The following is a 27,996-nucleotide window of genomic DNA, read 5'->3' on the forward strand; positions in this document are numbered from 1 at the left end:
ATGCCAGAAAAAGCTCCTTGTCCTTCCCCTTCACCACCTCTTCACTATTAGTCTGATGACTAAAATAACTGGGTATTTCTAAAACATTTCTGTGCAACTGGCAAGGTAAGAGAGTACAATAAGAAGTTAATAAAAACCCCAAAGAAACAAACAAACCCTTCCTTTAGCATCAGAGATGCATTTTCACCTTATTAGAAAACAGCTGACTACTGTTCAAAGAACTCCATGTTTAAGTGATGGCTTTGGATGATTTTTTTAAAAAGAAAAAATACCGAGGGTCTTTTATCACTCTCTGTTTTAATGCAGCTATTCATAAGTGCTCTTGCCAAGAGCCATACAGAAATCCTCCATATTTCCCCTTGCCCCAATCCTGCCTATAAAGGAAAAAACCTGACATCAAAGTGTGAGGTTCAGAACTTGAAGGATTGAGGCAACTAGAACTCCACATTCTTTGAAGTCCCCATGCCTCCTGCCTGCTTATTAAAAATGACAGGCTAAGAAAAAAAATAGTAGGAGAAACAGATTAAAATAAAGTCTTTTCAGCCTTGTGATTGTGTGACAAATATGGATTTGAAACCCAAGATAGGTAATTCAAAACATAAAGATAAATTAGCCAATAAGCAGATGCAATTACCTTGATTCCCTAAACTGGCCTTGCTCATCCAAAAAGTGCACTTCACTGCAGCGTGAATACAGAGTACAGGAGGTGGCCAAGAGCCAAGTGCCCAGCAGTCCCCTGAAACCCAAGTCCTCAAGGGAACCTGCTACAGTTAAATGAGTACAAGCTTTCATTGAACAAATTTGCAACAAAATTGCTATGTCAAGTGTAACAGTGCTGGCTCTTGTCTGGAGAATCAGCTCTTGATAGAAAAGTCTGTGGACCTCAGACACAAAATCATGTGTCCCCTTCACTGAAGGCAGGATGAGGACTGAAAGGCAGAGTTTCTTGGCCACATCACCTCCACTTTCCCCACAGCCTACCTGTGACACTTCTCTGGCTGGACTGCAGTTTGCTTCACTTCCGGCCCCTCCCTATGTCAGCAGAAAGAGGGGGAATAAGGAAATTCCCTGTTATGCCCTACAGTGCTTCCCAGAGAAGAAGCCCCATCCATGCACATGGGATGAGGCAGAGGAGAGCCAAAGCAGAGCATTCACGACCCGACACCAGCAAGTACAAAAGGCTGAAACCAGCATGGGAGTGAGTATGAATGAAGGCGCTGGTTCATGCAAGAGTATCTTATATTTCCAGATAAGTCAGTGCTACCTGGAAAACCCACCAGTTCATATGAAGCCAGAGGCCTGAAAAGCCTTAGAAGTAGAGGGATTCCAGGAGGAGTTAGGGCCTCAGTCTTAATACTGATACTAACTCACTGCTGGGAAACCCATAAGGACATACAACATGAAGACATTTATCAAACTGTGGACGAAGAGAGAGAGACGGCTGAACAATACCAACCAGGTTAAAAAGAAAAAGGAAATAGATAGGCATTATCTTTTGGTTTAGTTGCAAAATATAAACTCTTATGAAATGGGAATGATTTGTTTCAAAGATGAAACTGAGCTGTTATAGAATCACAGAGTGAGATGCAATCTTGAGAGTTACTGACAGAGCCTACCTGAATTCAGGTGTGACCATATACAAATTATCCTCGTAAGTTAATGAGGCTAGTACCACTGTCTGACCATGGCTTTTCAAAGTATGTAGTGTGAACACTTACCTTTTCAACAGCAAATGTTCTTATCACATATTCTGCCAGTAGTTCTGTTTCTATTAGGGTAACTTTAATGTCTTTATATATCTCTGTGTCGTCTGGCCAGTATTTGCAGCATTTGACCTTTAGAAAACACAAAGGAAATAAAGGGTTTAGGGTGTTTTTTTAGTTCCCCAGATGATGGGTCACAGTATGATTTACATGACAAAATTTGCACACAAAAACAGAATTTAAGCTGTATACCACAGAGCAAGGTTTATTTTTTTAGATCATGTATGCTTTTCTTCTCTCCCCAGAAAAAAACAAAATTTGAGTTATAGGAGGAGTAAAGCCTAGGAAAATAGTCTAAAGTTAACAAGTTGTATTTATACTGCAAATATCCCAGTTATAGTAACCATTCATTTCCTGTTTATCTCTACTCAGGGAATGGCCTGGAAAAATAAACTATGAAAGGTAGCTTGCAATATTTTATCTCCTTAGAATTTTAAGTTCCTTCTCATTTCAGGAATCGATTGAACATTTTTGAGAAGTGAGCAGGAAATCACAACCAACAGTAAGATTAGATTTTTTTTTCCTGAAAAAGGAAGGAGCTCTGTGGTTTTCCCAAGTTAGAATTACTGATCCATTTTAATCTAAGTAAAGTCAATATACAAAATTTGGTAAAAGATGAACACAGTCTTCCCATATTACTGGAAACCTCTAATCTAAGGAGTTTTCAGGTGGAAGAAATTTGTTAGACTCGGCCCCTCCTTGTATTTTTTTCCTTTTAGAGCAGCAGGAGGCCGGGCAGGGCCGTGGAGCTGTCCCAGGGTTCTGCCCTTAGCTTCTGCTGGTCTGTCTTGAATTCCTGCCACCGCTTCTCCATGGATTAACTTTTGTACCTCTGGCCCCATTTTTCCAAGTGCTGAGTTAGATTCTCACTTCTTTTGTGGGCATCGCCCTTGCAGGTCCTGCTAATTCTCTGTCCCACATCAACTGCTCTCCTTCTAATTCCCTGTGTTAATAATCCACCCCACGCCCCCCATTACCCAGGCACAAAATCAGTGGTTCTGTCTCCAAATCCTAACTAATTGCTAAGTGTAAGACATTTCTGAAATATCTCAAATATGCTTTCCAACTTTTCATTCCCTTTGCCACAATCTTAGCTCAGGCTCTGCATTTACATTCTATGCATGAGTACCAGAAAAACCCTTCCAAGGGGTAATGCCAATGGCATTTATTTGCTCTGTGCCATAAGCTTCTATTTCCACCTACTACTCATGAAATTAAATAGAAATTACACTTGGCCCAGCATGTAAGGATTTTTTTACTTCTCTAACTACCATTTTTACCCTTATCTTTTACTACTCTTGTTTCTATCCACTTATGTTCAAAGACAAGTGGTTTGCATGATCCCCAAACAGACCTCACGACCCAGGTTCCTACTCATGCCCTTCCTTCTGATTAGAATGTTCTCACACCCACACATTCACAGATGAAAATTTTACCCATTCATCAAAGTATATTTCAAAAGCCACACCCCTTCAAAGTCTTTCTTTTATAGATGGGAGCCATCTCTCTTTTTGATCCTTGGTGAAATGTGTATGTTCTGCTTGGATGCTTGATACCTGCCTATTACCTGCCAGTACGTAAGGGTCATTGCATTGCTTATTTCTGCATACCCGGCAACATCCACCATTGTGTCCCAGACACACTAGATGTGCAATAGTTACACGTAGAACTGAATTTCATGGAGAAAATCATAGGGTCAGTGTAGGAAGGAAAATCCCAGATTGGGAAAGTTTACAAAAAGAAATACCGACTGAAGTGACCTTTCTCAGAATGCTAAGTACCTTAGGACTCTAATGCTTCCAGTGTGGTACTGTCTGACCATCATCTTAGCTGCTTCTTTATGAATGTTTCTGGCAGCTGATTCAGCCAGGTTTTAGATCGGCCTCACTACCTCAACTAGGCAAGACGGATAAAAGCCAGACACAGAGGAGTTGCAGATACAGTGCAGCATAAGACAGAGATGGTGCCTAACCTCATTACATTTTTAGTTTCCGCTGGGAATCTTTTTTCCTTCTCATGAGAATAGTATCTGTGACTTTACAAAGTATAAATACTTATACATATTATGGTTCATCCATAATATTTCAAAGATTTACATCATGGATCTAAAAATATTCCAGAATAAGAGAGAGCTCTAATTTCTTCACTTCCTTTCCTATATGTGACGTGAATCTGAGAAAAGCATGCATATTTGTGGAGATATATAATTTTATAACAACCCTAATCTCATCTATAAAATGTCTAATTATTTTCACAATACTAATTAACAAAGATGCTTCTGTGGTCCTCTTTATTGGGGGACTTGTTTTTACCTTTTTGTGACTTCAATTATGGAAGCAAAAGATAGTGGATAGATATAAAAATTACAAATAGAGCATATATGTGCACTTCTAAAATTAATTCTCCATGGAATGAATATACAATTCAAAAACCTATATATTTCCCCCCAAATTCCGAGAACAAAACACACACAAACACACCTATGTTATACTAGGTGTGTCTTATATAATAGAAGTACCTTAGCAGGATGCAACTGATATAGGACATAAACAACTTCCTAATTTATCTCCTTTCCTCCCCACCCCCAATTCTCAATAAATATGCATGTGTGTGTGTAGGGGTACTTCAACATATTGGAGTCCAGGGAAAGCAAAAGCCCCTGTAATTCATCTAGGACTGAGTTCTTTTTGAGACCCTTCTTCCAATTCCCTTTGGCTAGAGCTCGGGTTCCCAGGGAAATCTGATATTACCACACCCTCCCCAGCCGGATGCGGCCAGATGCCCCCTCTCGTCAACAGCTGAAGTGGCCACGAGATCCAGAGGTTGCTAAAGGGCCAGCCAGGAACCTGTGGGGCAGGTGCCACACCGCTCTTTCAACGAAGCAGATGAACTATGAAAAGAACCTGGTCTGCTCTGAAATGCTAGGTCTAACTCCGCGCCACCCAGTTGCCTAAAATGAGCAGTAATTAAGCAAAAGGAAGCCTTGGGTTTACTTCCTTCCAGAACGTATTTATGGACAGAGACTTCTCCTGTGCAGAGCACCTGTGTAGGCGGGCCCAGAAGAGGCGGCGGAGCCATTTCCAATCCCGCCCTCCCCATCTCATCTCCCAGAATATCCTGAAATGGTTTGCCACATCTGTTTTCAGCTTACTAAAAACCTTTCTAAATTGGGTTCCTTTTAGTATCTTTTTAACTGCTTGGATTTGTGTCAAGTTATTATTTTACTTAAAAAAAAGAGAGAGAGAAATGAGCAGAAGGAGGAATGCATGATTCTGGATGCAGACATTCCATGCCCGGGGGTTTCAGGCTTGAGTTTCCTCCCCGATTCTAAGGTCTACATACAAAGATGTTAAGACCAGTGGTTTCATGGCACCTCTGATGGTGGCCAGGCTTGGCTGCCCTTCTGCAGCCCTGCACTACCTGTGCTACCTGCGCAACATCTAGGAGAGGCCGTGCCTCCCAACACATCCTGATCCTAAGGCAGCAGCCTTCAGCCCAGAAAGGGAGGCCCTAATCAGGTTCACTACCTGGGTGCCCCAGCACTGGTTCCATCGGGCCATCAACCAGGCAGCTGCTACTGAGCCTGTGTGCCACAACAGTGGAAGGCTGCAGGGTAGCATGATGTGGCCCCTGGCTCCAAAGGGGGATCATTGTTGGTTTTAAATTCATAAACATGAAACACCACGGAAAGCAGAATAACCCCAGGATTTCTAACTGCCTGAAAAATTCTTTGAGGTGGGCCATTTTGAACTGTAGCCCAGGTGACCCCCAGGTACTATAAAGTCAGAGGAGGGCTGGCTGGCTGGGGCTGCGGCTCCCAGGTTGGCAGCACATCACTGTGACTTGCAGAGAGGGCATCCCAGCATCCCTAGAGCTGTGGCTGTCAAATTCCAGCAGGCAGCAGGATCCCCTGCAGGGCTTGTTACAACAGCCCAGTGCCCCGCTCCAGGAGTTTCTGATGGGGTAGGTCTGAAGGTGCAGGGCCCCAGAGTCTGCACTTCAATCCAGCTGCCAGGCGATGCCGCTGGCCTGCGTGGCACACTTGCAGTAGCAGGGACTTAGCACGCCTGACTGCAGTCTGGTTCTCGTTAGGGCTGATGTGAGCTTGGCTAAGTGTCTCAAGTTTGCTTAAGGTTCTTCACCTGTAAAGAGGGAATGATTTTAGTTCCTATTTCAAAGTGATCTAAGATTAAGTTAGGGGTTACCAAATTTGCCCTTCAGAATCATTTTTGGGGGGTGGGGTATTAAATTCCAAAGCCCAGGACACACTCCAGGCCAAATGAATTATAATTTCTGGGGTGAGACACAGGTATTTGTAGTTTCTCATAGCTGCCCAGGTGACGCCCAATGACAGATGAGTTTGGGAACTACTGGATTAAGTGATATAATGCAGTGAAAACATCTGCCCCAGTGTGGGCTCATTGTAAGTGCTCACAAATTGGATGTTTTTATCTCTATTAAGTGATAATTTTGTGATCTGGACTGTAGGCAACCACAGAAATGTAGAGGGCAAGGGGGCCATTAAGGAGGGGGAGAGTTGAAGCAGAGTTTTCTGGAGAAGGAAGAAGGTAAACTGAGCATCACCAACTATGTGTGGTTTACGGTGGAGAAAAACACTGGCGAAAACAAAACAAAGGAAAACTCCAGCGCTTCCTTTAGTCCTCTTTCCTACAAACCTTATTCCAGGGACTGAGGAGACTTGAGAGAGCGGTCAGCAGTGTGCTCTCCCACTAGGGTGGTTTGATGAACACCCAGCAGAAATTAGGAAATGGTGTCTGTGATTTGTGGGGAGCAGATTAATATCAAATGAAGCTGTGAGGCATCACAGAGACTGCCAATTTCCAAACACTCATTTTCAAGATCATTACAGCTGCCGTACATAAGCCTTTCATGCCTGGATTTCTGTCTGGAATCGCTGCCTTCTCACATCTGGGCCTCATTTGGTGGCTTAGGGAGGGCAAGTGACTGGCCTGAGAGGAAAGCCAGCTCTGGCCAGGGCTGCTCACCATCCTCTCCATTCCTTTCACTTCCTCGCATCCACAAACGAAGAAACAAAAGACAGGCCCAGGGAGGACAAGTGACTTGCTTCAGGGAATAAGCTAGATGGTGTCGAAGGGGAGGCTGCTGATCTAGGCTTGGCTCCAAGCACAGGGCATTTTGGGAGGATGGAACTCAGGCCGTATCATCCTTTCTTCAGTCTTGCCAAGTCTGGCTTCAGGAACATGCCAAGTAGAAAGCCTTAAAATGACTTGAGCTTTTTTGCCTTTGTGTGGGTGAGAGACAGTATGTGGGATGGATGGGCAAGAAGAACAGAAGCACCCTCTGAGACCATCACTCATTTTTGTCACCGATCAGGAATTGCTGGTCCTGCTGGTGCCTCCCGCATCAACTGCACCAGTTGCAGGGAAGAGCTTGGGGCAGAACATGAAGGTCTGTTTATGTGCAGGGGTCCAAAGATTAAGAAACCCATGATTAAGAAGGATTAAGGAACTGCATATTAGCTCTTCAGTTGGGGCCACTATGGTGTGATCTAACAAACGCACTTTAAAGGGGCAGAGGGGAGAAAGAGGGGAATAAAAAGCGCTGGTAGGAATTTTGATACCCAGAGAAGGTTTCACAAATCTCAATCTCTCTCTCCTAAAAAGAGACATCCAAATGAGTGACTGCAGTTCTATTAATAGCTGTGTTCAGGGCCAGCTGAGTACAGCTTTGACAGCGATGGGGGATAGCAAGAGCAAAAAGCTGCTTGCTAGGAAGTGAAGTTACCAAAAGGAACCCCAGCCAAGAGCAGCTGCCAGAGGGGTTTCCAAGAGAACAGATTTATTGTATCCAAATTCCTTTTTTATTTACAGAGCTCTCACAGCAATAAAAACGTTCACTCATTTAAATATCCTGAAAATACAGATTACTTTGGTCTCTGTGTGATGAAGAAGATGGAAGTGTATTTGCTCTTTTATTTTATTTGCTAGCTGGTGACTTATACCCCTGAGCCTCACTTTTGCCATGTGTGGTAGGGGGTGATACCACTGAGTTATTTGGGAGGTTGCAGAGATTAAGTGAGACAGTATGTGAAAAGACTTGGTGTTAGTACCTGGCTTAGAACAGGTTTTCCACCATGTTCCTTCCAAACCTGTTTCATTTGGCCCTCCCGTGTCTCTTGGGCACCAACCTTCAAGCCAATTTCAAAACTGGTACAAAATCAAGAGCCTCCCTTTGGCTTAAAGAAAAAGAGTGACATGCAAAACAGTGTTTTCTGGGTAGTTTACAAACACACACAAAAAATCAAGAGCTTCTGAAAGTGTGGATGGCTTGAATTTGGGAAAATCACTGCATGGCCTGAGTAGGTCCAGCTTCCACACCATCGGGCTCCTGCCTGAAGTTCCTCCCCATGGTTTCCAGTTTCCTATCTGGTCTTCCAATTGCATCTATTAATTAATATTATTAATTGATGGACATATAATACTTGCAGTACACACAAAGTAACACCCATATCTATAATATTTGTTTTATCAGCTGTGAAGAACCATGTGGCCTGATGCCTCTTGTGGAATATTTTTTTAATTTTTAAAAATCTGTTTATTGATTTGAGAGAGAGAGAAAGAGGGAGAAGGAGAGAGAAACAGAAACATCCATTGGTTGCCTCCCATATGCACCCAACTGGGAACTGGGCCTGCAACCTGGGTTTGTGACCAGACATGGGTTGAACCCACAACATTTCGGTGAATGGGGTGACACTTCACCAACTGAGCCAGGCAATCCTGTGACATCCTGGGCAGTTAACTCATGTCGTTACTATGCTCATTGTTAGCTGTGTGACCAGTTCACTTCTGTAACCCAGCAGTACCCCCACCATTTTCTAATCATGTTACCCAAATGCTATTCCCTGATCCTCACTTTTACAGGATAAGGAAGCAATTTATGTGACATCTGCTTATCAGGTGTGAAGGGGGTTCTTTAACTGGATTTTTCATCAAAGAAGTATCCTGAGTTGCCCCACATTCTCATCATTAGAAACTTGGTCCCAGAGAAATGGGGCAGTGGCTTAAGCTATAAAATTCTGTCCTACTCTGGTCTTCAACATATGGCAGATGTTCAGAGAAAACATTCTGTGGCACTGAATTCTGTTGGTGTGTTAGCCTACTGCATTAAATTCTTTACTTAAATCCCTTGATTAACTAAACTAAAGTAGGGACACTGATGTCTTGCCGCTTGGCTAATCTGAACGGACGCGTATACAGACTACAAAACCACTCTGTGGATTACTTTGCCCCTATGGCCCTCTTCTCATGGGAAGCCCCCAGCATTTTCTCACATATTTATTTAACCAGATAACCTCAAGCCTTCAGGGAGAGGCAGAAGATGTAGTTAGCAGATTTGGAAAGTAGAGAAGGGAAAATAGAATTCTGCATTCAAGATAGGACAATATTTACTCTTTTCCAACAAATTATTCAAGAATAGGATATACCTGTAGTGTGCAAAGTGAAGGGAGAAAAACCCCAATCTTCAAGAGCTCATGTGAGCAGAACAAAGGAGGAGGGCTCCTGCAGCTTTCAACCATCCCTGGTGCATCCAGTCACACTTCAAGAAACTACAGACGTACACTGCCGGGCAGGTGCGAGTGTGACTGGGGCTGCGCTGTAAAAACTCTCAGCCTATTGCACATTTGTCCCAGGTGTGCTTGTCCATCTGCTACACATTCAGGCTCCCTACCCTCTTAAGCGCTTTAAAGTGTAGGGCAGGTGACCACCTCCATGCATCCCAAAGACAGTGGCAGGTAAAGCTAGAGGTGACGAGACAGCCAAGGATCCAAGCTCAGGCCAGTAAAATCGTGAATACATAGGAAGGCCACACACTGATGAACAAGAGAATTTTTCCAGAGCCAGACAACTGCAGCACAGTAGCAAGAGAGTCTGCTGAGGGCAAGCACCAGGGCTTGACAGTGGTGACCACACTATGGTGACCACAAGAGGGGGCACCCCAAAACAATCATCTCCCTGGGTTTAACTACAGAATGTTAAAGAGCTGAGCTGCATGCAGCTTGTAGTTACCTGGGACGCCAGGAGAGCGTGTTCCGAGAAACACCTGTTACTCAGACCTGCAGATGTGCTTCAACCCTGCACCACCCTGCCCCTGTGGCACTATTAGGGGTGGCTGGTGCGAAAGCATCAGATGACTTGTAGCACACAAAGAATGGTCTCCAAGCCTATTTAATAAGTCATAAATATCTGGTAAAAATGACGGCTTTTAAAGAAGGGACCTAGTGAAATGCCAAGAATGTAATACAAAAGAATGTGAACTGCCAAGAATGTAATAGCCTAGTGAACTGCCAGGCTAAATACAGAGAGATCCCTGTGACATCAAAGGAAGCTGCGGTGAACTTCACTCACAGCACAGTGACTGTGTTATGCATGCATGTGCACCCTTAGATCACAGTCTGTTCACCCAGTGCATGAGAGACCAGGGGCAGGCGAGTGGCGAACAGAAATGTCCTTGGTATGAAATAAGTCATTTTCCATAGCTTATATGTTCCTTTGTTATCATTCTCTAACTCCTCAAAAAACATTCACTGAATACTCTCTAATACTTTCTATGTGTCCCGCCATCTGGGACTCACAGATGAAATAACCTAGTCTTTACTCATAGAGGCCTATGGTGGGGGAAGGCAAAAAGGTACCCTCAAATGATTTTTTTGTTTTTTCTTTTTTTAAAATATATTTTATTGATTATGCTATTACAGCTGTCCCATTTCTCCCCTCTTTATTCCCCTCTGCCCTGTACCCTCCTCCCACCTACATTCCTCCCCCCCTCCATTTAGTTCATGTCCATGAGTCATACATATAGTTCTTTGGCTTCTACATTTCCCATACTATTCTGAACCTCCCCCTGTCTATTTTGTGCCTACCATTTATGCTACTTATTCCCTGTACCTTTTCCCCCATTCTCCCCACTTCTTCTCCCTGTTGATAACCCTCCACGTGATCTCCATTTCTGTGAATCTGTTCCTATTCTAGTTGTTTGCTTAGTTTGTGTTTTTTGTTTTTTTTTTTTTAGGTTTGGTTGTTGATAGTTGTGAGTTTGCTGCCATTCTACTGTTCATATTTTTTATCTTCTTTTTCTTAGATAAGTCCCTTTAACAGTTCATATAATAAGGGCTTGGCGATGATGAACTCCTTTAACTTGACTTTATCTGGGAAATACTTTCTCTGCCCTTCCATTCTAAATGAAAGCTTTGCTGGATAGAGTAATCTTGCATGTAGGTCCTTGTCTTTCACGACTTTGAATACTTCTTTCCAGACCCTTCTTGCCTGCAAGGTTTTCTTTTGAGAAATCAGTTGATAGTCCTATGGGAACTCCTTTGTAGGTAACTCTTTCCTTTTCTCTTGCTGCTTTTCAGATTCTCTGCTTATCTTTAACCTTGGCTAATGTAATTATGATATACCTTGGTGTGTGCTTCCTTTGGTCCAACTTCTTTGGGACTCTGAGTTTCCTGGACTTCTTGGGGAAGCTTCCCCAAAAAGCTTCCTTTGCCAGATTAGGGAAGTTCTCCTTCATTATTTGTTCAAATAAGTTTTCAATTTCTTGCCCTTCCTCTTCTCCTCTGGCACCCCTATGATTCAGATGTTGAAATGTTTAAAGTTGTTCCAGAGGTTCCTAAGCCTCTCTTCATTTTTTTGAATTCCTGTTTCTTCATTCTGTTCTGGCTGAATGTTTACTTCTTCCTTCTGCTCCAGATCATTGATTTGAATTCCGGTTTCCTTCCTTTCACTGTAGGTTCCCTGTATATTCTTCTTTATGTCACTGTACATAGCCTTCAATTTCCTCTATTTTGTGAACATACTCAACCATATCTGTGAGCATCCTGACTACCAGTGTTTTGAACTGTGCATCTGATAAGTTGACTATCTCTTCATCACTTAGTTGTATTTTTTTTCTGTAGCTTTCATCTGTTCTTTTATTTGGGCCATATTTTTTGTCTCAGCATGCCTGTTACTTGTAAGGGGCAGCCTTAGGTATTCATGGGGAAGGCAACTCACATCGCTGTGTTGTTGAGGAGGGGTAAGAGAAGGAACAATGGTACTTGCTCAGCTCTCAGTTGGCTTTCAGTTACCTCCCCTGCTACCCAAAAGCAAATTGGGCCCTTGTGGTGCTGATTCCCAGGTGGGTGAGCTTGTGTGTATTCTAGGACCCTGTGGGTCTCTCCAATGAACTCTCCTGTGAGGCTGGGAGTATCTCTTGCCACCAAAACCCCACAGGTTTTTCCAGTCAGAAGTTTTGAGGTGTTATTTCCCCACACTGGAATGCTGGGTTGCACAGTCTGTCTCACTCCCCAGTTGTTCTTCCTGGTTTTTCTGCACATAAATGTGGGGCCTCGCAGTCCACCAGCCACTGCCTTGCCAGGTCTTGTCCTCCAGCTTCTGCCTTGTCACTGGTCCTCTCCATCCCAGCTGCCCATCTCCACCCCTCCTACCAGTCTGGATGGATGTTTCTTTTTTAACTCGTTGGTTGTTGGACTTCCATGCAGTTCAACAGAACCATGGCAGTTCTGGTTGTTTTTGTTTTTAAATTTGTTGTTGTTCTTCTTTTGGTTGTGCAAGGAGGCAGAGTATATCTACCTATGCCTCCATCTTCCCCAAAAATGTTTTGATCCTTCTTGTACACAACTGTATGTCATATCTCTACATTTGGATTGTAAATATCTCAAAATCAGGGATCCTGGTTTCTGTTTTTCTGGCCTTCACTGATAAGAGGCCAAGAGGTCCTTTGGTAACTAGGTAACTAGCTTCATGAACCAGAAAATCCATAAGAGAGAAAACAGACTCCAAGGAGTTAAGGTCTCTGACACTGAAACAAGCAGAGAACAGGAGGAGTGAACAAAAGATATGAGGCTGACCCTGTCTCCCCCCAGGAGATTCTTTAATTCACTCTGACAACTTATGCAGAATTCAGAAGAGACAATGGTCTTCACTCAGAAAAAAATAGCAGTTTGCTGTTCCCAAAAAGGCAAAGAACATTTCTAAAACTGTGCAAGGATGTGTGAGCAAGGGAGTATGAGTGTGCATGTGTGTGATACATACATTTGGGAAGAACCTTTTTTCAGGTACAGGGGATGTGGATGTTGAAAGGGATCTAGTCAGGTTACCCATGTAAATAAATGTGAGCAAGGGGAATAACTAGCCTTAAAAATGCATGTATGTACACGTGCGCACACGCCACATTTATCTGCAGGGACAGTATTGGAATAAAGTTTACAGAAGTTGGGATTAGTATTAAAGGTACGAAATTTTATATTAGCAGCCTCATTATCTTAAGCTTTAAAGTAGAGTACATATTTACTAATTTGAAATACTTAATAAGCCTTCAGTAAGACTGAAGAACAAAGTTAGGTGGTTTTCTCCTTGCTTTATTCTGCGAGTATTTGTTTTCCTTTAGTTTCGCATTATTCAAAATTGGCACCCAACCAATCTGGCAGTCAGCAAAGTGTTTTCTAGTTAAATCAATTTGTTTCACAATTGTATTTGTTTTTCCATGTCCTTTTTACCACAGTTTACCTTTCAATTAGATTTGCTATCCAAATTGGATTGAGGGACAGTAAGTGATAATGAAGACTATTGATTTTTTGGGGGGGGAGTGGTAAAAGAACTATTTCTGTGCACAGCAGATCTTCTTCTAGAAGCAAAAGTCCCACGTGCCAAGTCCCATGTCCATGCCCACATGGACATGGGGGGTGTGCACAGACATCTTTATTAAACGACTGTAGGAGTTCTGCAGAGGAGCCGTGTCCTCCCTAAGGCCCCTCCCTGTGCTGGGAGGAAACAGCTGCGGCACTGCTGCTGATCATTGCTTTCAGAAACAGCATGTGCTTGGAAGGTAAGATTGCTTGATTGTGCTAGCTGCTAAACCAGTAAGCTGTCATGAGCAATTTTGAGAAATTTTGAAGAGAAGATATTTTCTCAAAATCATAATTTACTGTAGTCAGATTAGCTCATTTTCAAAGGAAGGTCTGTAAATTATAGACTGAGCATCTTTTACAGTCTGTATAAATTGAATATAGATAGCATACTCAATGAATTCATCCCATTGGTACCTAATCACACACTGCAATATTCTGTTCTAGATTTTCTACAAAATAGCACAGAAGAAATACAAATGGATGGCTCTCTCCCCAGGAAGGGGTAAAATGTCCTTTTTCTGACTCATTCCCTTTCAAAAATCCAGACTCCATACTCGTTTCCTCGGGTTGGTGTTCCGAGCAGACACAGTGAGAGCGGGAAGGGTCCGGCAGCCACGTGCAGGAAGACATGTCTGCGCTGCAGGTGCGCCTGTGACTTAAATGGATCTCTGAGCCAAAATGGAAATGATGAATAGAAAAATTCTTTGTATAAACATGGAATTTTAGGTTTCATTCACCCAATTTTGCTTCATTCTAGGGATGTCTAAACGAAGGCCGAGAGGTGAGAGTTCATCTAGAAATGCCACACTCGGCCCTAGTTGTGGTTACTTGTCCTATCAGTCAGTTCTGTGCGGACTCTGGCTACTGGTGGTCCCAGCACCCCCTGCACCCATGTCCTGCTGCCATCGACTGAGTGTCAATTACACCTTTCCCCAGTCTTCTCTTCTCTCTGAGAGTGGAGCAGACCAGCTCCTGCTCTGGGCTGACCCCTTCTCCTGTGTCCCTGACACCTCCCAGCTAGTGCCATTCCCCCAGGTCTCTCAGCCCTGACCTGGTTTTATCTTCACCAGGAAAACTGAGGTTGTAGGAGAGGGTGCCAGTGCACCTTTGTTGTGCATGGTTTGGTGACATTTATTTAACTGAACCCTCATCTGTCTCTGTTCTCCAGGCTCAGGAGAGAGGTCCCTCACAAGGCTGAGTTGCAGACCTGCACCCTGGATCCCTGCCCTGCTGCGTCCCTGGGACGCATGCCCCCTCAGCGGTCTGCTTTCTAATGCTATAATCCCTTCCTTGCTCCTGCTTCTTTCCATAACACATACAGCTTCTGAAGGTCTTCCACCTTTGAAATAGCCTTTGATTGCAAATGCTCCTGTTTATTCCTTTCTCAGCTAAGCTTCTGTTAAGTTTAAGCTCAGTCTATACATCCATGTTTTCTGCCCTTGCCTTGACCCTACAGACTGCCTTTAGTCCTCACCATTTATAGAGAATGTATGTTGTTTTTTGGTCACTCAACATTACTTCATTCATTCATCCTTCCTAGCATATACTTGACTTCCTTTCGGGGAATTACTTTTCCCCCACGGCGTGTGGCTTGTCAATTAGGGGCTCTGGACAGCAAGGGATGAGCACATGAACCGAGCTGGGGGAGTCAGATGCTCTGTCCTTGTTCTCTGAATCCTGAGCACAGTGAAAAGGCTTGAAAATTGTTGGTACTCAGCACCAGCACCAGCGCCAGTGCCAGGACCAGACTGTCTGGCCGTGAGGCCCCTCCACTCCCTGGCACTCTGGAGTCGGTGCCTTTTCCCCAGTCTGTTTCCGAGCCTTATTCTTCACATCAACACTCTGAGCTCCTAATTTCCTTCTAATAAATCTCCCTTTGGCTTAAATTAGCCCAAGTCAATTTCTGTTGCACACAAAGAACCCGGATAGGTCATTCCTCTCAAACTGCTCAGGCAAAAGCTTACCAATGACATTTTCCGAGTAAAATCCAATGACTGTTAAGATTAGACCAGATCTGCTGTTAGATTACAGACCCTCTCTCTGCACCATCTCCCCTGTGTCCCTTTTCCACGTCACTCCTCCACTCGGTCCTTCTGGGCCTCTCTGCTACAAGACGAAGCCCAATTCCTCACATGCCCATCTAGCCCTCCGTGACAAAGCCACAGTTTTCGCCACACTTCCTCCTCTCTCCATGTCCATTTTGAGCACATGCCCCTTTCTCTGCGGGTCCTGTGGTTGCCTCTGCCTGGAACAAACACCCTTTCCTCCCTTCCATGCTGATTAAATCCTATTTGTTCCTCCACACTGAGCCCATGCCTCACTCTCTCTGGGATGCATTCACTGACAAATGCCTCCAACCTCAACTCCCTTCTTTCATGAATCCATAGCACTCCATGAAACCTGATAAATTCTACTTATCATACAATTTAATCACCTGGTTTGATTTTCCATTCCTGTGGCAGAGATGTACTTAATTTTTCTCTGTGCCCCAGACCTTTGCACCTACACTCACTGACTTGTGCACTGACTTCTGTGTAGCATGTTCCTTAACTGAAGGAATGCCCTCCTGCCTTAGTGGTGATGTTCCTCTGTTACTTTCCCCCCTTCTCTTCTGTACTTTCCATCTCTGCTTCCAACTGCATCTTCTTTTCAGATTCCCAATTACGCTCACGTGTTCCCTAACAACACACACGTGCATGCACACATTGACCTCTATAATCACATCTTTGACCCTGCTTCCCTTCTGGGGCTGCTCCATCTCCTTCCTTTGACTCACTTCTCCAAGAACAAGCTACATCACTGTCTTTACCACACATGCAGCCCCTCAGGTTTGTTGTTCTATCACATCACTGAAACCTAGTATGTACCGAAGGCCTCTTGGTTGTCAGCAGGGAGGCACTGTGGGATTCTGGAGAGAGCACGGGCTTCGGAACTAGCCAGACCAAGATTTAAATTCTAGCTCTGTGCCCTTGGCCCAATTATTTAACCTCACTGACTGAGCCTTGCTTTCTTAATTTTTGAAAATAGGAATCTTTCTCTGTATCTTATTGGATAGCTGCGATAAGAGAAATATGGTTTGTTCAACCATTTATCAGAATGCCCGGCACAGAGCAGGGGCCCAGTGTATTTCCCCCGATCTTTCTCTCCTAAGTCCCGTGTGCCAGCCTCCGTGCAGCTGTTGTCACATTGCTTCCCTTCTGTTTCTAGTGGAGACTGTCTCCTCTTCTCACGGTCCTGGCACCTCACCCTATTTCTCATGCTCTTCTTTTTCACACTCCATTCCTAGCTGTGCCCTTACCTGCCCCTAGACATGTTGGGTTGGCCAAAAATCTGTATGTTCTTTTTCCATAAAATAAAAGATACCTTTTTCATTTTCACCAATAAATTTATGATTTGGATATTCTGAGCATGTCAGCTACCTCCTCTGTGGCATAACATTGATTGTTCTCAATTAACGTCTCTATTTGATTGCCATCAACCTCAACTGGTCTACCAGACCATGGAGCACCACCCAGTGAAAAGTCTCTAGCATGAAAGTTTGCAAAACACTTTTGACACATTTGATCAGTCATAGCACCTTCTGCATACACTGCACAAATATTTTTTGTGTTTCAGTTGCATTTTTACCTTTCTTGAATAATAAAGCATGACACACTGAAAATGTTGCATATTTTCTTCTATCTTCAATATTAAAATGACTATACAAAAATTCACCAATTTTGATAAGTTTTTTTAAATGCATGTTGATGTGACAGCTGTCAGAATACAATCTAATAAAATTGTTTTGAATGAAGTTAAAGACAACTAAGTGCTACTAGAACCACCTTATGGAAAAAACCAAATGAACTTTTTGGCCAACCCAGGAGATTCTCCCGTGCTCTGTCTTCAGTTCTCTCTGCCATGCTCCAGCTACTGTGATTATCACTGGTATAATGCATGTTTGTTTGCCTATCTTTCTGTGTCTTAGAATGTGCCAGGTCTTTTCACATTGCTATCTCCAGTCTAGTCCAAAGCCTAGCACACAGTAGGTGCTCAGTAAACAAAGGGATAATCTCAGATTTCGTAGTTTGTTCTTATGTCTTTACCTCATTATTCTTCCCAAGCTTTTTGGAAAGCTGCACATTATTGTTCATTCAGCATCTCATACTCAGCATGTCAAAAATTAATCATGTTGCCTTTTTCTGATGCCTGCTCTTCTTTTTGGGGGAGGTGGGGTGTGAGGGAAAGGATACTCATTCTTGGTTAATAGCCTTTACATCAATCCAAGTCACAGTGTAGAAACCTTGGTTCATGTTCAAGTTTTTTCCCCTTATCAGCCTCTTGCAATGACACCCAAATTATGTAGCCCCATAAGCCCCCAGAGTCACTGTACAAGTGTAGCCCACACCATCTCTCACCTAGAGTCTTGCTCTAACCTAACTTATCTCCATGTGCTCTGTAACTTTTATAGGTATATAAAAGTTAGTGGCCACTAGAAGAAAGGTATATAACTTTTAGCCACACTAATTAGAAAATATGATTCACTAGCTCAATGCCTTCTGTTACAGCAAACACGCACACCGTCTACTCCCTGCTTCTACCTTTGCTTACTCTGAGAAAGACTCCCACTGATAAGGTCTCAACATGCTTTGAGACACAGAGTACACTATGCTTCCCCATCAACTCTCCAACAGTCATGCCAGGCCACTCGCTCTTTCCCTGTCTTGCCATTTACTCGCTTTGCTCTGTTTTGTTTTTTTTTCCCTGAAGTGATTACTGTTGCATTCTTGCCGTTTAAAGCTTTCTCTTTTTAAGGTCCAGCTCCTCACCACATTCCCTGTGAGGTCCTCTGAGAGTCCCTCAAGCAGAGCTGGTCTCTTCCCTAGTGCTGCCATCATTCTGAGCTACACACACTGTAGTTAACTGTTTAAATGGCTACAGCCCATGTTCTTTAAGGGCAAGTGAATTATAAATATCTTTATAGTTCTTAGTGCCAGGGATATGGTAAGTACATCATTAAATGTTGGGTACATTGCACTAAAAAGGTATCAGAAAGCCTCCTTTGAGTTAATTTGTGAACGAGACAAATCAGGCTCTTTGGTTGATTTACTGACTTTTTACACAGGGAAACTGAGATCTTTGGGCAGGGAGAACCTCAAGGGTTGTCTCTTCTGGGAGAAGAGGCTGCAGTGGAGGGCTCTGTAGAGGGACCCTCTTCTGCCTATGACAGTGTGGTGAGTGCCTTGTTTCTTGGGTGAAACACTGTGGGGAGGTGACCTGAAGGGTGGCAGGGCCTGGGAGGGGGTTGCAGAGGGAGGCGAGGCTTGGGTCAGCTACATTACTATGCTCGCTGAAATGGTTGACAATAGATTGAAATGGAGAGGAATGTTTGTTGAACAAATATAAATTAATCAAATTTAGGACTATAATTAGTCAGATCACAAAATATACATCTGAAATACACAGTTCATTAAAAAAGATCAAGAAAGAAGAATTTCAGCAATGTGTATGAGAAGAATTTGTCTCTTCCCATTCATGGATGGGTTTGATATCTTGGAGCAACTTGAGAGATTTTGCAGCAAATATTATTATTATTTTGTACTGTTAGGCATTGCCTACATTATTCTTAAAGTTAAGCAGTACTTCCGCATTTTATAAAGGGGCAACCTTGCTTCTTTCTTGCTTCTTCCATTGATCCTGCATCCAGTGGCTTCTGCGGAAAAGCAGACATTCTTTGTGGTGTGCGAAAGGGGCACTGGAATCTGAAGATACTTCCCTTGCATGTGAATTAGCAAGTTAATTCTGATGTCTACTGTTCAACTTAAACTTTTCTTCCATTACTTTTAGTGATGAATGTTGTGAAAGTAATTATAGGTCGACCTCTGGGTGGGTGGTAATCTTTAGAGCATCCGCTCAGGTGGCTGCCTCCCATCCTCTGCATTGAGAGAGGTGCACCTTTGGGTCCCTACTTCTTTTAGTTCCCTAATCCTTTCTCACCTGTAATAAGGACTACTCAGAGCAACTCCACGATAATTTTTCTGTGTGACTATGAGGTCTCATTTGGATTTTTAATACACAGTCACATTCTAATGAGGTCTTCATAAAACTGACTAAATATGTTTAGATATCATTAGCTTAAATTACCAGTGCAAAATCTCCATTGGGAGTCCCACTGATTTTGTTATAAGACTTTTGACAGATGGATTAGTACAGCAACAGAACAGAGTTTGCAAATCTCCACACAAACGGTGTAAATGAGAATGCCTGGGAAACGGGCGACTGGATGTAAACTTAAATGTCCCTCAGGTGGGTTCATTAAAGAGGGAAAACAGTCACAACACATTCCAATGCAATTTAAATGCCAGGTGTGCAGCCGTCGGGCAGGTGCCAGGAAAACTGACAAGGGTCCCTTCCCAGAACACTCAGCTGAAAGAGGATGCTCAGTGGTGACAAGGAAGTCTTAGATAATGACAGGTCCTGGCAGATGTACCGGGGACCCCGCTGGAGGGAAGTGCAGCGTCTGTGTCTTTTGCACCAGGTGCTGCGGCAGGGAAGGGCTCCCAGTGGCTCCAACACTGGCAATTACAGCAGCCTGATGCAGAGTGCTTCGGGGCAAAAATCAGGGGAAAGCGGTTCCCAGCTCTGACTTAATGAATCGGCAGCCAGTCTGTGTAAACAAACCAGCATCCAGCTTGCTCATGCCTAATTCATGAAGGACACACCATGTGCAGCAAACATGTAAGTAGGTAGTTGTTGCCCTGAAAAACCGTGTCATTTTGATTTTTTCGGTGGTTCGTTGTTGCTGTTTTTAAGCACGGAAAATGGGGAAGTCATCTCTAGAAAAATGTGCAGCATTAATAATGGGAAACAGCCTGGAATAAGGTCACCACCTTGTCCTGAAGGGAATGTGACCTCTTGTCAAATGCCCCAAATCACACCAGACATTTCAAGGACAGATGCCATTAAACTCATTACTAATTGAAGACAGGCTCATCCAAGGGGCTGACGGTAACACCGTGAGAACTCTTCAGAGCTTACTATCATCCCCACAAACCTGGTAAGGATTTAGAATGATTAAAAAAAAAGCTTACCAGACCTAAAATTGTTGAGTTACTTTAAGCCTATGGGCTTCCATTCACAGGTAAACACAAAACCTAGTCACCCTCTGCCCTTCGCTGCACACTTTTAGCTGGAGTCTCCATGGTTATTGTCAGAAGGAATAGTTTCCATCCAAAAGTCAATAGTGACCACCCTGTGTGGGTCAGGGCCAAGTGCCTGATGGGAGGAATAGAGACCACCTCTGCGTGGCCTTCGTAGTTTTTACGTTTCTAAACCCAGAAATGAACTTGAAATGAAACCTGGCTCTCTGCAGAATGTGCTGTGCCCATGAGACAGTGAGGTTTAGTGTAGGAGGTTTTTAATTTTTATTTGTTTTATTGCACAATCTTCTTTTTACTTTTTAGCCAAGTAGTCTAGGCCGGACTACTATGCTGTCCTCATCTTTCCTTAAAGAAAAAAGGTTTATCATATAAAGATAGCTTCCCTCCTAAGACACTGATTCTGGAGATTGTATACTTTAGAATTTCAACTAAGCAATGAAAATACGTGTTTTTTTAAAAATCCAGTGGTTATTTTAAATGACTTTTTGCTTTGTAAAATAATTTACCTTGGGATTATTTTAAGTGAGCTCTCAGGCAAATATGTAACATGTTGAGTTGATTTTGAGTTGGTGACTAACTTTTGAGGAACGCAGTTATTCTGAAAGTGCAGTACTGAGGGAGCAGTCTCCAGGTGTCTTTTTCACCTTATCATACATGGGCAGTCAATAAATATTTGTGAAATGAATGACAGATTCGGAATTAATCATACATATCAGGGGAAGAAAGCCAAGAACATGAAAACAGATAAACTATTGAGCCTAGCTATTTCATAGCAAACTTAGCTTATGCTCTCCGACACAAAGTGGGATGAATTCTCATTCATTCATTTCCTTGGGCATTTACTGAGTGCCAAGAGGGAGACACCAAAAATTCATGAGCCTGTCTCTTTCCTTAAAGGAGCTTGCTTTTTGGTGGGGTTGATAATTTTTACTGCTGTCGTAGCCAAAGAAGGTGGATTTGGACTGGGAAAAAAATGATCAACACCACTGTAGGTCTCAGGTTTGTTGGGGGAAAGATGAGGGTTACATTAATACCTTATCAATACTATATTTATCAAGTCTTCAGAATGGGGCAGGAACTTTTCTAACCACCCAATATATGGAAATCACTTAGTTTTTACAAGAACGTTATAAAGCAGGTGCTGAGGTGACAGGTGGGTGGTAAAGAGGCTCGGCGACCTGCTGGGCCGCTGGCCGCCCTGCTCTCACTGTCTCCCAGCAGAGAGAGGGCTGACAGACATGAATGGTTTTTACACTTTTAGTACATAAAATATTGTTTTGTAAGTTTTTATACATTACATAATGGTCTCATAGAATCACCTCTCTTGTCACTTTATTTAAATCCTTTATCAAAGAGAGAATTTTATATTTTAACACAGTCAGATTTCCCCATCCTTTTTTTCCTTTTTATTAAATTTACGGGGGGGTGACATTGATTAATAGGATTATACAGGTTTCAAGTATAGATTAATACTTTGGTATTGTTGAGCCATTCTTAGAAAATTCATAAATATTTTTCCCCCCATATTTTTTCCTAAAATCTTTAAAGCTTGGTTATATTTTGGGTTTTATCTAGTATTCACTTTTGGGTGTTCTACGGAGATGGGTTTTTTTTTGTCCACGTGGATAACCAAATTGATTGAAAGGCTCATCCTGTACCAGTAATTACCTATTTTCCCACATTTGCCTGAAGTCAACACCCAGGCTCTCCGCTTTCCCTGTCGTCCCAGCAATCTCTCCCCAGTGTGCACTGCCCTTTCTTATGTCCTTGTCTGGTTTTCATATTGGGGTTGCATTAGCCTCTTAAAATAACATGGGGGAACAGTCTTTCTCTCCTCTATTGGAATAATTTTTATGAGATTTGAATTGTTCATTCCTTGAATATTTAGTAGAACATACATGTAAATATATTTGGGACTGGTGTTTTTCTGTGGGTTAATTTTTAACCATAATTCACTTTTAAAATAATTTTTTGTCTATTCAGAATTTCTGTTTCTTTTTGAGTCAGTTTTGGAAAATCATGTTTGTCAAGAAAACTGCCTAATGTATCTAAATTTTCAAATTTATTGTTAGTTATCCATATTACCTATTATGATAAAAAGTCTGAGCCCTGGCTGGCGTAGCTCAGTGGATTGAGCGTGGGCTGCGACCCAAAATGTCGCAGGGTTGATTCCCAGTCAGGGCACACGCCTGGGTTGCAGGCCATGACCCCCAGCAACTGCACATTGATGTTTCTCTCTCTCTCTCTACCTCCCTCCCCTCCTTCTCTAAAAAAAAAGGTCTTTGCCCTATTCATAATATTGGTTGTTTTTGGTTTTCTTTCTCTTCTGATTGACAGATGTTTGTTTACTTTATCAGTGTTTTCACAAAGCCTTTTGATTTTGTTGATTTTTATTATTTTTTGCTTGCTTTTTATTTAGTAATTTATGCTCTTCTGTTTATTTCCTCTTTTCCTTCTTTACTTGACTCTGTTCTTCATGTGTTTTCTTGAATTAGATGCTTAGTCTTCTAACAACAGCATCTAAGAACATATATATATCCTTTTAGGTACCACTTTATTTGCATCCTCCAAGTTTACTACATGGTACTTTATGATTTGCAGTTCTAAATATTTTCTGATTTATGTTACAGTGCTTTACTTTGGCCCATTAGTTAGTGGAAGTGCTTTCTCACTCAGATCCTAAGTGATGATCAGTTTGCCTCCTTGTTATTTCCTTGTTCTGGTGCCTGCTGCCTTCCTGTTTCTGCACTTGCTCCCCCATCCTGTCTGCCCTTTCTTTGCAGGCTTAGGTTTTATGTGGCAGCGTCAGTTCTAATTCTTAGCACTCCACAGCTCCAAGACAGTATCTCCCATTGAACATCAACTCCGAATCCCCCCTCTTCCCAGCTCTTGGCAATCACTACTGTGTCCTCTGCTTCTATGAATCTGACTACTCTAGGTAACTCACATAGGTGGAATCATGCAGTATTTGTCCTTCTGTGGCTAGCTTTTTTCATTTCGTATAATGTCCTTCAGGTTCATCCATGTTGTTGTAAATGGCAAGATTTTCTTCTTTTTTAAGGCTGATTAAGAATCTTAAGAAACAACACCTTTATGTTTTTTGCCCCAATATGTCAATTCTAAGCTGAATTCTAGGCTGCCTTTGCTGAGTGTAAATCTTACAACATCAACTTCTCTAAGAAGTAATGGGTTTTTGAGCTGGGCAGAACCACGGAATTGACCGTACTATAAAACAAAGGAAATGCCCTCTGTGCATTTTCTCATTGTTAAATTTCACTTTGAGAATAATCCTACAGCATGCCAGTCCCAGGATAAGAACCACTTAGTTTTCTGGTTAAACAAAAACAGCACTCATCAACAGTTGATTCCTTGGGGCAGATATGATCTCCATTTCCCAGGCTGGAAAGTGGAGGTGCAGGGAAGTAAAATCTAAGCAAGCAATGCTGGAATTCTAACCTAAGGATTGAATCCAGTGCTGCACACCATTATTTCTAGGGTCCATTTTCCTGAATTAGGGAATGCAGTTATGTGTAATGCGGCACCCATTGAGTTTTGACACCTGACAAACAGCATTCATGCTTAGAAGTGTTTTTATTTGCTCAATACAGCCAGCTGACAATGGCTTTTAAATCTTGAATGCCTTTCCTGTCTGTTGCTATCGCAACAAATGAAAGCAATTCAGACAATGTTTACTGATAATTTATAAGCAAGTGCAGCAAGCAGTAGGAGGAGCTGTAGTAATTAATGTTTTCTGGAGTACACAAAATACTACTTCAAAAGCTTGCTCTTGCCTTGCTTCGTGTTACCAGCTAAGCAAAGAACAGACAAACATGCAGGTGTCTTACTTACCCTCCCCACTTCCACAAGGTTGGTCACCATTACTATGCTTGCGGTGTTTTCGTGCCACACCATCCTCCAGAAGTCATAGATGGTCTCTTGCATTGGTCCTAGAGCAAAACAGAACAGAGACTTTTTTCCTTTGCAAATTTGCAACCGGAAAATGTCGGCTTGCAAACAAATCCCATGCAGTTCTCTCAATTTTATAGATGGACTTAGCTCTCCTTTCTAGTGTTGATGCAACAGGGTACTCTTTCTGAAAGAGCTCCTGCAGAATTACTGAATTTTTCACTTATAGCTGAATTTTCTCATGTTATCAAACATATCTGCATTTGAGCTCTTTCTACCCCTTTTAAACTACTGCCATTAAAGAAAGTTACTTTTTTCTCATTTAGCTATTTACTTCCATAATACACGGGAGTGAAATTTTAAAACATGGAAAACATTTCTCTTCCTGCTAACAATTGGCAGATATCCTAGGGAAATGGTATGTATATGAATGAAATAAGCCTCTATAGGTAAAATGTCCTTTTCTTGTTTCTAATATTTTTTTATTCTGTCAATCCAGTTTTTGGGGGGCCTGACTCCCTAAAGTGAGAGAGAAGTTAGAGTTTTAAGCAGTTGTACTTTCTGTCACTGAACATGATCAGCATCTCTTTTCTTAGCTGTTGGAAAACCTGAAAATTAAAAACTCCTTCTAATGGACTTGGATAAAAAAGTGAGAAAATATGTATTATGAAATACCTATGCTATATAGACTAGCAGGTATAGAAAGTTGAAATTTAAAATTTCTTTTAACCCATATTTTAGAAAACACCAAAATTCTATTTGATGATCACAAACATTTGTGGGCTTAAATGCACAATGTAAATCTTTATAAGAAAAGCAGAAATGCAAGGAAATGAGAGGAATCCACTTCGAGGCATGGAGGATCACATGCTACATGTGGCATCAGGGAAATATCCAGGCACAGGATGGGACTAGGACTCATTGAGCTGTAGCGTCTTGACATTACCGGCTCCTAGATTTGGAACTCAATATTTAAATTTGAGATTTGCCTCTGCCTTTTTAACTGACTGCATGATTTTGGCAAGTCACTTAGCCACTATGAACTTTAGATCTCCGTCTTTATCTACAGACTGATTTCAATAACACTTGTCAGGATTATTTTGAGAATTCATGGACTTAATTCACACTCAAGAATTTTATAAATAGCAAAGCACTAGAACTAAAACCAAGGTGCATTGAAAGATATTTATTAATGGTTATTCCTTAGCTGAGGCTTGGATATTGGGCAACAGTGGCACAATTAAGGGGTCTCTTCAGTCACCTTCCATTTCTCTTGATCAATTGTCAATTGGTTCTTGTGTAATTTCTTTCTTCTTCCTCACTGTCAAAGCCTCCTTTCTTTCCACAATACAAAACATTCCTCCTCGTGCTTCTGGCTACGCACTCTTACCCTGCCCAAACTGACACTACTTCCTGATATTGCTGTGTCTACTCCCTGTATGGATCCTTACGTACCACCTCCCAGGCAGCTGCACCTGCCATTTCTGCCCTGTTCCCTTGGCACGTGTATGCCATTCTCCTGATGTATTTAGGCTGAAGATTTCCGTGACTTAAATCTAAGGTCACAGAGGAGACAAGTAAATAATGGACCCATCAATCACTATATTTCTAGTTTGAAGAGAGGTACATCTATTGTGTACTTAACAGTTTGTTAGTTATCATGATATAAAATGCCCCAAGTCCATCTTTGGGCAGATAGTCTTCCCAATGTGACCCATGAAATAAAGGAGTGGCTCAGATACTTTCTGACCCATTCATTAGATACATGGGCCAATGCCACCTACTCTGAAACTTCCAGGAATAGTTTTGATGACAATGGCTACAGTGGATGCATCAGATGTTCCAGCATCATGGATGACAGTGTTGTGCTGTCAGGAAGAAAAGTTATGCCTCCCGTCAATGCTCAACAGGAGTCTTCCCAGAGACATTCTAGGCTATAGGGCCCAGAGTGCCCTGTAAGTGCAATTCACTTGCTCTTTCTTGGGTTTAGACTCCCTTGTGATTACTTTCAAGTTTCCCCCGGAGGGGAACATGGCTGTTGTTACTGCAGTTTTCTTATGGCACACCTGGCCCATAGCAGGAGCTCAATGAAAAAATTAATGAATGGATATGTTTGTGTGCATATACCTAAACTGTATTATTTTTATTAGAATGTTACACTAAATATATTTAAGAGTTAAATAATAGTATTAGTATATAATATTTGCATGGTTCCCTTTCTTGACTTATACTTCAGAGATTATCTGTAGAAGCTTAAAAGCATATCACCTTTATTCCTTTCCAACCCTTAAGAGGGAGGAGGGTATCTTCTGTAAGATCTAAGTGTCCCTGCCCTGAGGCTTTGCCTCCCAACTTAACTCAGTCCATTCCCTTAGGTCCCCAGAGTGCCATCCTAGCCTCCCAGTAACTGTTCTCCGCTGGGGGCAGTGGATCTCAATCCTGGCTGTATATGACAGTGACTGTGGAGCTTTTGAGAAATTCTGATGTCCTAATCCAAGAGACTCTAATTTAGTTGGCCTGGGTGTGCTTTCAAATCTCCCCTGGTGGAGAACCGCAGATCTGCAGCATTAGGGCATGTGACTCCACCTTCTGACTCAACCACCTGGCGGTCTCCTGGGAGGCATAACTGTGGAACACCAAGGATTCGTTTGTTTTGAATCTACTGAATAGCCAAACCCTAATACGAGGTCTTTGAATTTAGGAATCCCATTTCTTTCTGAATTAGAAGGAACTTCACTCCTAAAATGTCATCTAGGAACACAGCCGTACCACCTTGCTATTGGGCTGAGCATCAGGTAAGGTGATACAGGTTTTTTTTTTTTATACTTACAAAGCTAAATTTGGGTTAGCTTTAAGATAAAGGCTATTTATAAGCATTAGTGGCTCCTATAAGTGAAGACATATACCATAGTCTTTATGATTTTTACCCACTGACCTGGACTAAAAATATGATTAGGCTAGAAAAACGAATTAGGTTCTTTTCAATGCTAAAGTTAGGCACAGGTATCCAGAAAAACTACAATAGCTCAGGGTTAAAAATCTGACTATGAATTCAAACACAAAGCTTCTTCTTCTTTTTTTTTTCAAAGATTTTATTTATTTATTTTTAGAGAGGGAAGGGAGGGAGAAAGAGAGAGAGAGAGAAACATCAATGTGCGGTTGCTGGGGGTCATGGCCTGTAACCCAGGCATGTGCCCAGACTGGGAATCGAACCTGTAACACTTTGGTTCACAGCGTGCGCTCAATCCACTGAGCTACGCCAGCCAGGGCACAAAGCTTATTCTAAATTGATCCCAGAAAGGCAAGATAAGTGCCAGGAAAGGGGTCCCCCTATCCCCTGGTGCAGTTTGGCCTTTTTCTCCCCTGTCTCTCCTCTCCTTCACCCGTGGGGCCTGGTGTGCTGTCAACCTGTGAGAGGGCCCCCTTCTCCACACACAGGGCCTCGCCCTGACCGGCCACCGTGGCACTTCAGCAACAAAACTGCTCAGGCCTGGGCCTGATTTCTTTTCTCTTTGAC

The 27,996-nt window shown here is 42.4% G+C and overlaps 1 protein-coding gene across 3 annotated transcripts in view; it reads right to left on the reverse strand.

Moving 5' to 3' along the window:
• PTPRM (protein tyrosine phosphatase receptor type M) overlaps nucleotides 1-27,996 on the reverse strand; it is an 811,120-nt gene that overhangs the window by 33,609 nt on the left and 749,515 nt on the right. For all 3 annotated transcript variants that reach the window (XM_045849822.1, XM_045849820.1, XM_045849821.1), the window contains 2 exons: nucleotides 24,423-24,520; nucleotides 1,719-1,835 (listed from right to left, as the gene is read on the reverse strand). In XM_045849822.1, the coding sequence (XP_045705778.1) occupies nucleotides 1,719-1,835; nucleotides 24,423-24,520 (215 nt within the window). The remainder of the gene's footprint in view (nucleotides 1-1,718; nucleotides 1,836-24,422; nucleotides 24,521-27,996) is intronic.

Source organism: Phyllostomus hastatus, unplaced genomic scaffold (genome assembly GCF_019186645.2).
Source record: "Phyllostomus hastatus isolate PE091 unplaced genomic scaffold, TTU_PhHast_1.1 phas_contig_80, whole genome shotgun sequence".
Classification (NCBI taxonomy): Eukaryota; Metazoa; Chordata; class Mammalia; order Chiroptera; family Phyllostomidae; genus Phyllostomus; species Phyllostomus hastatus.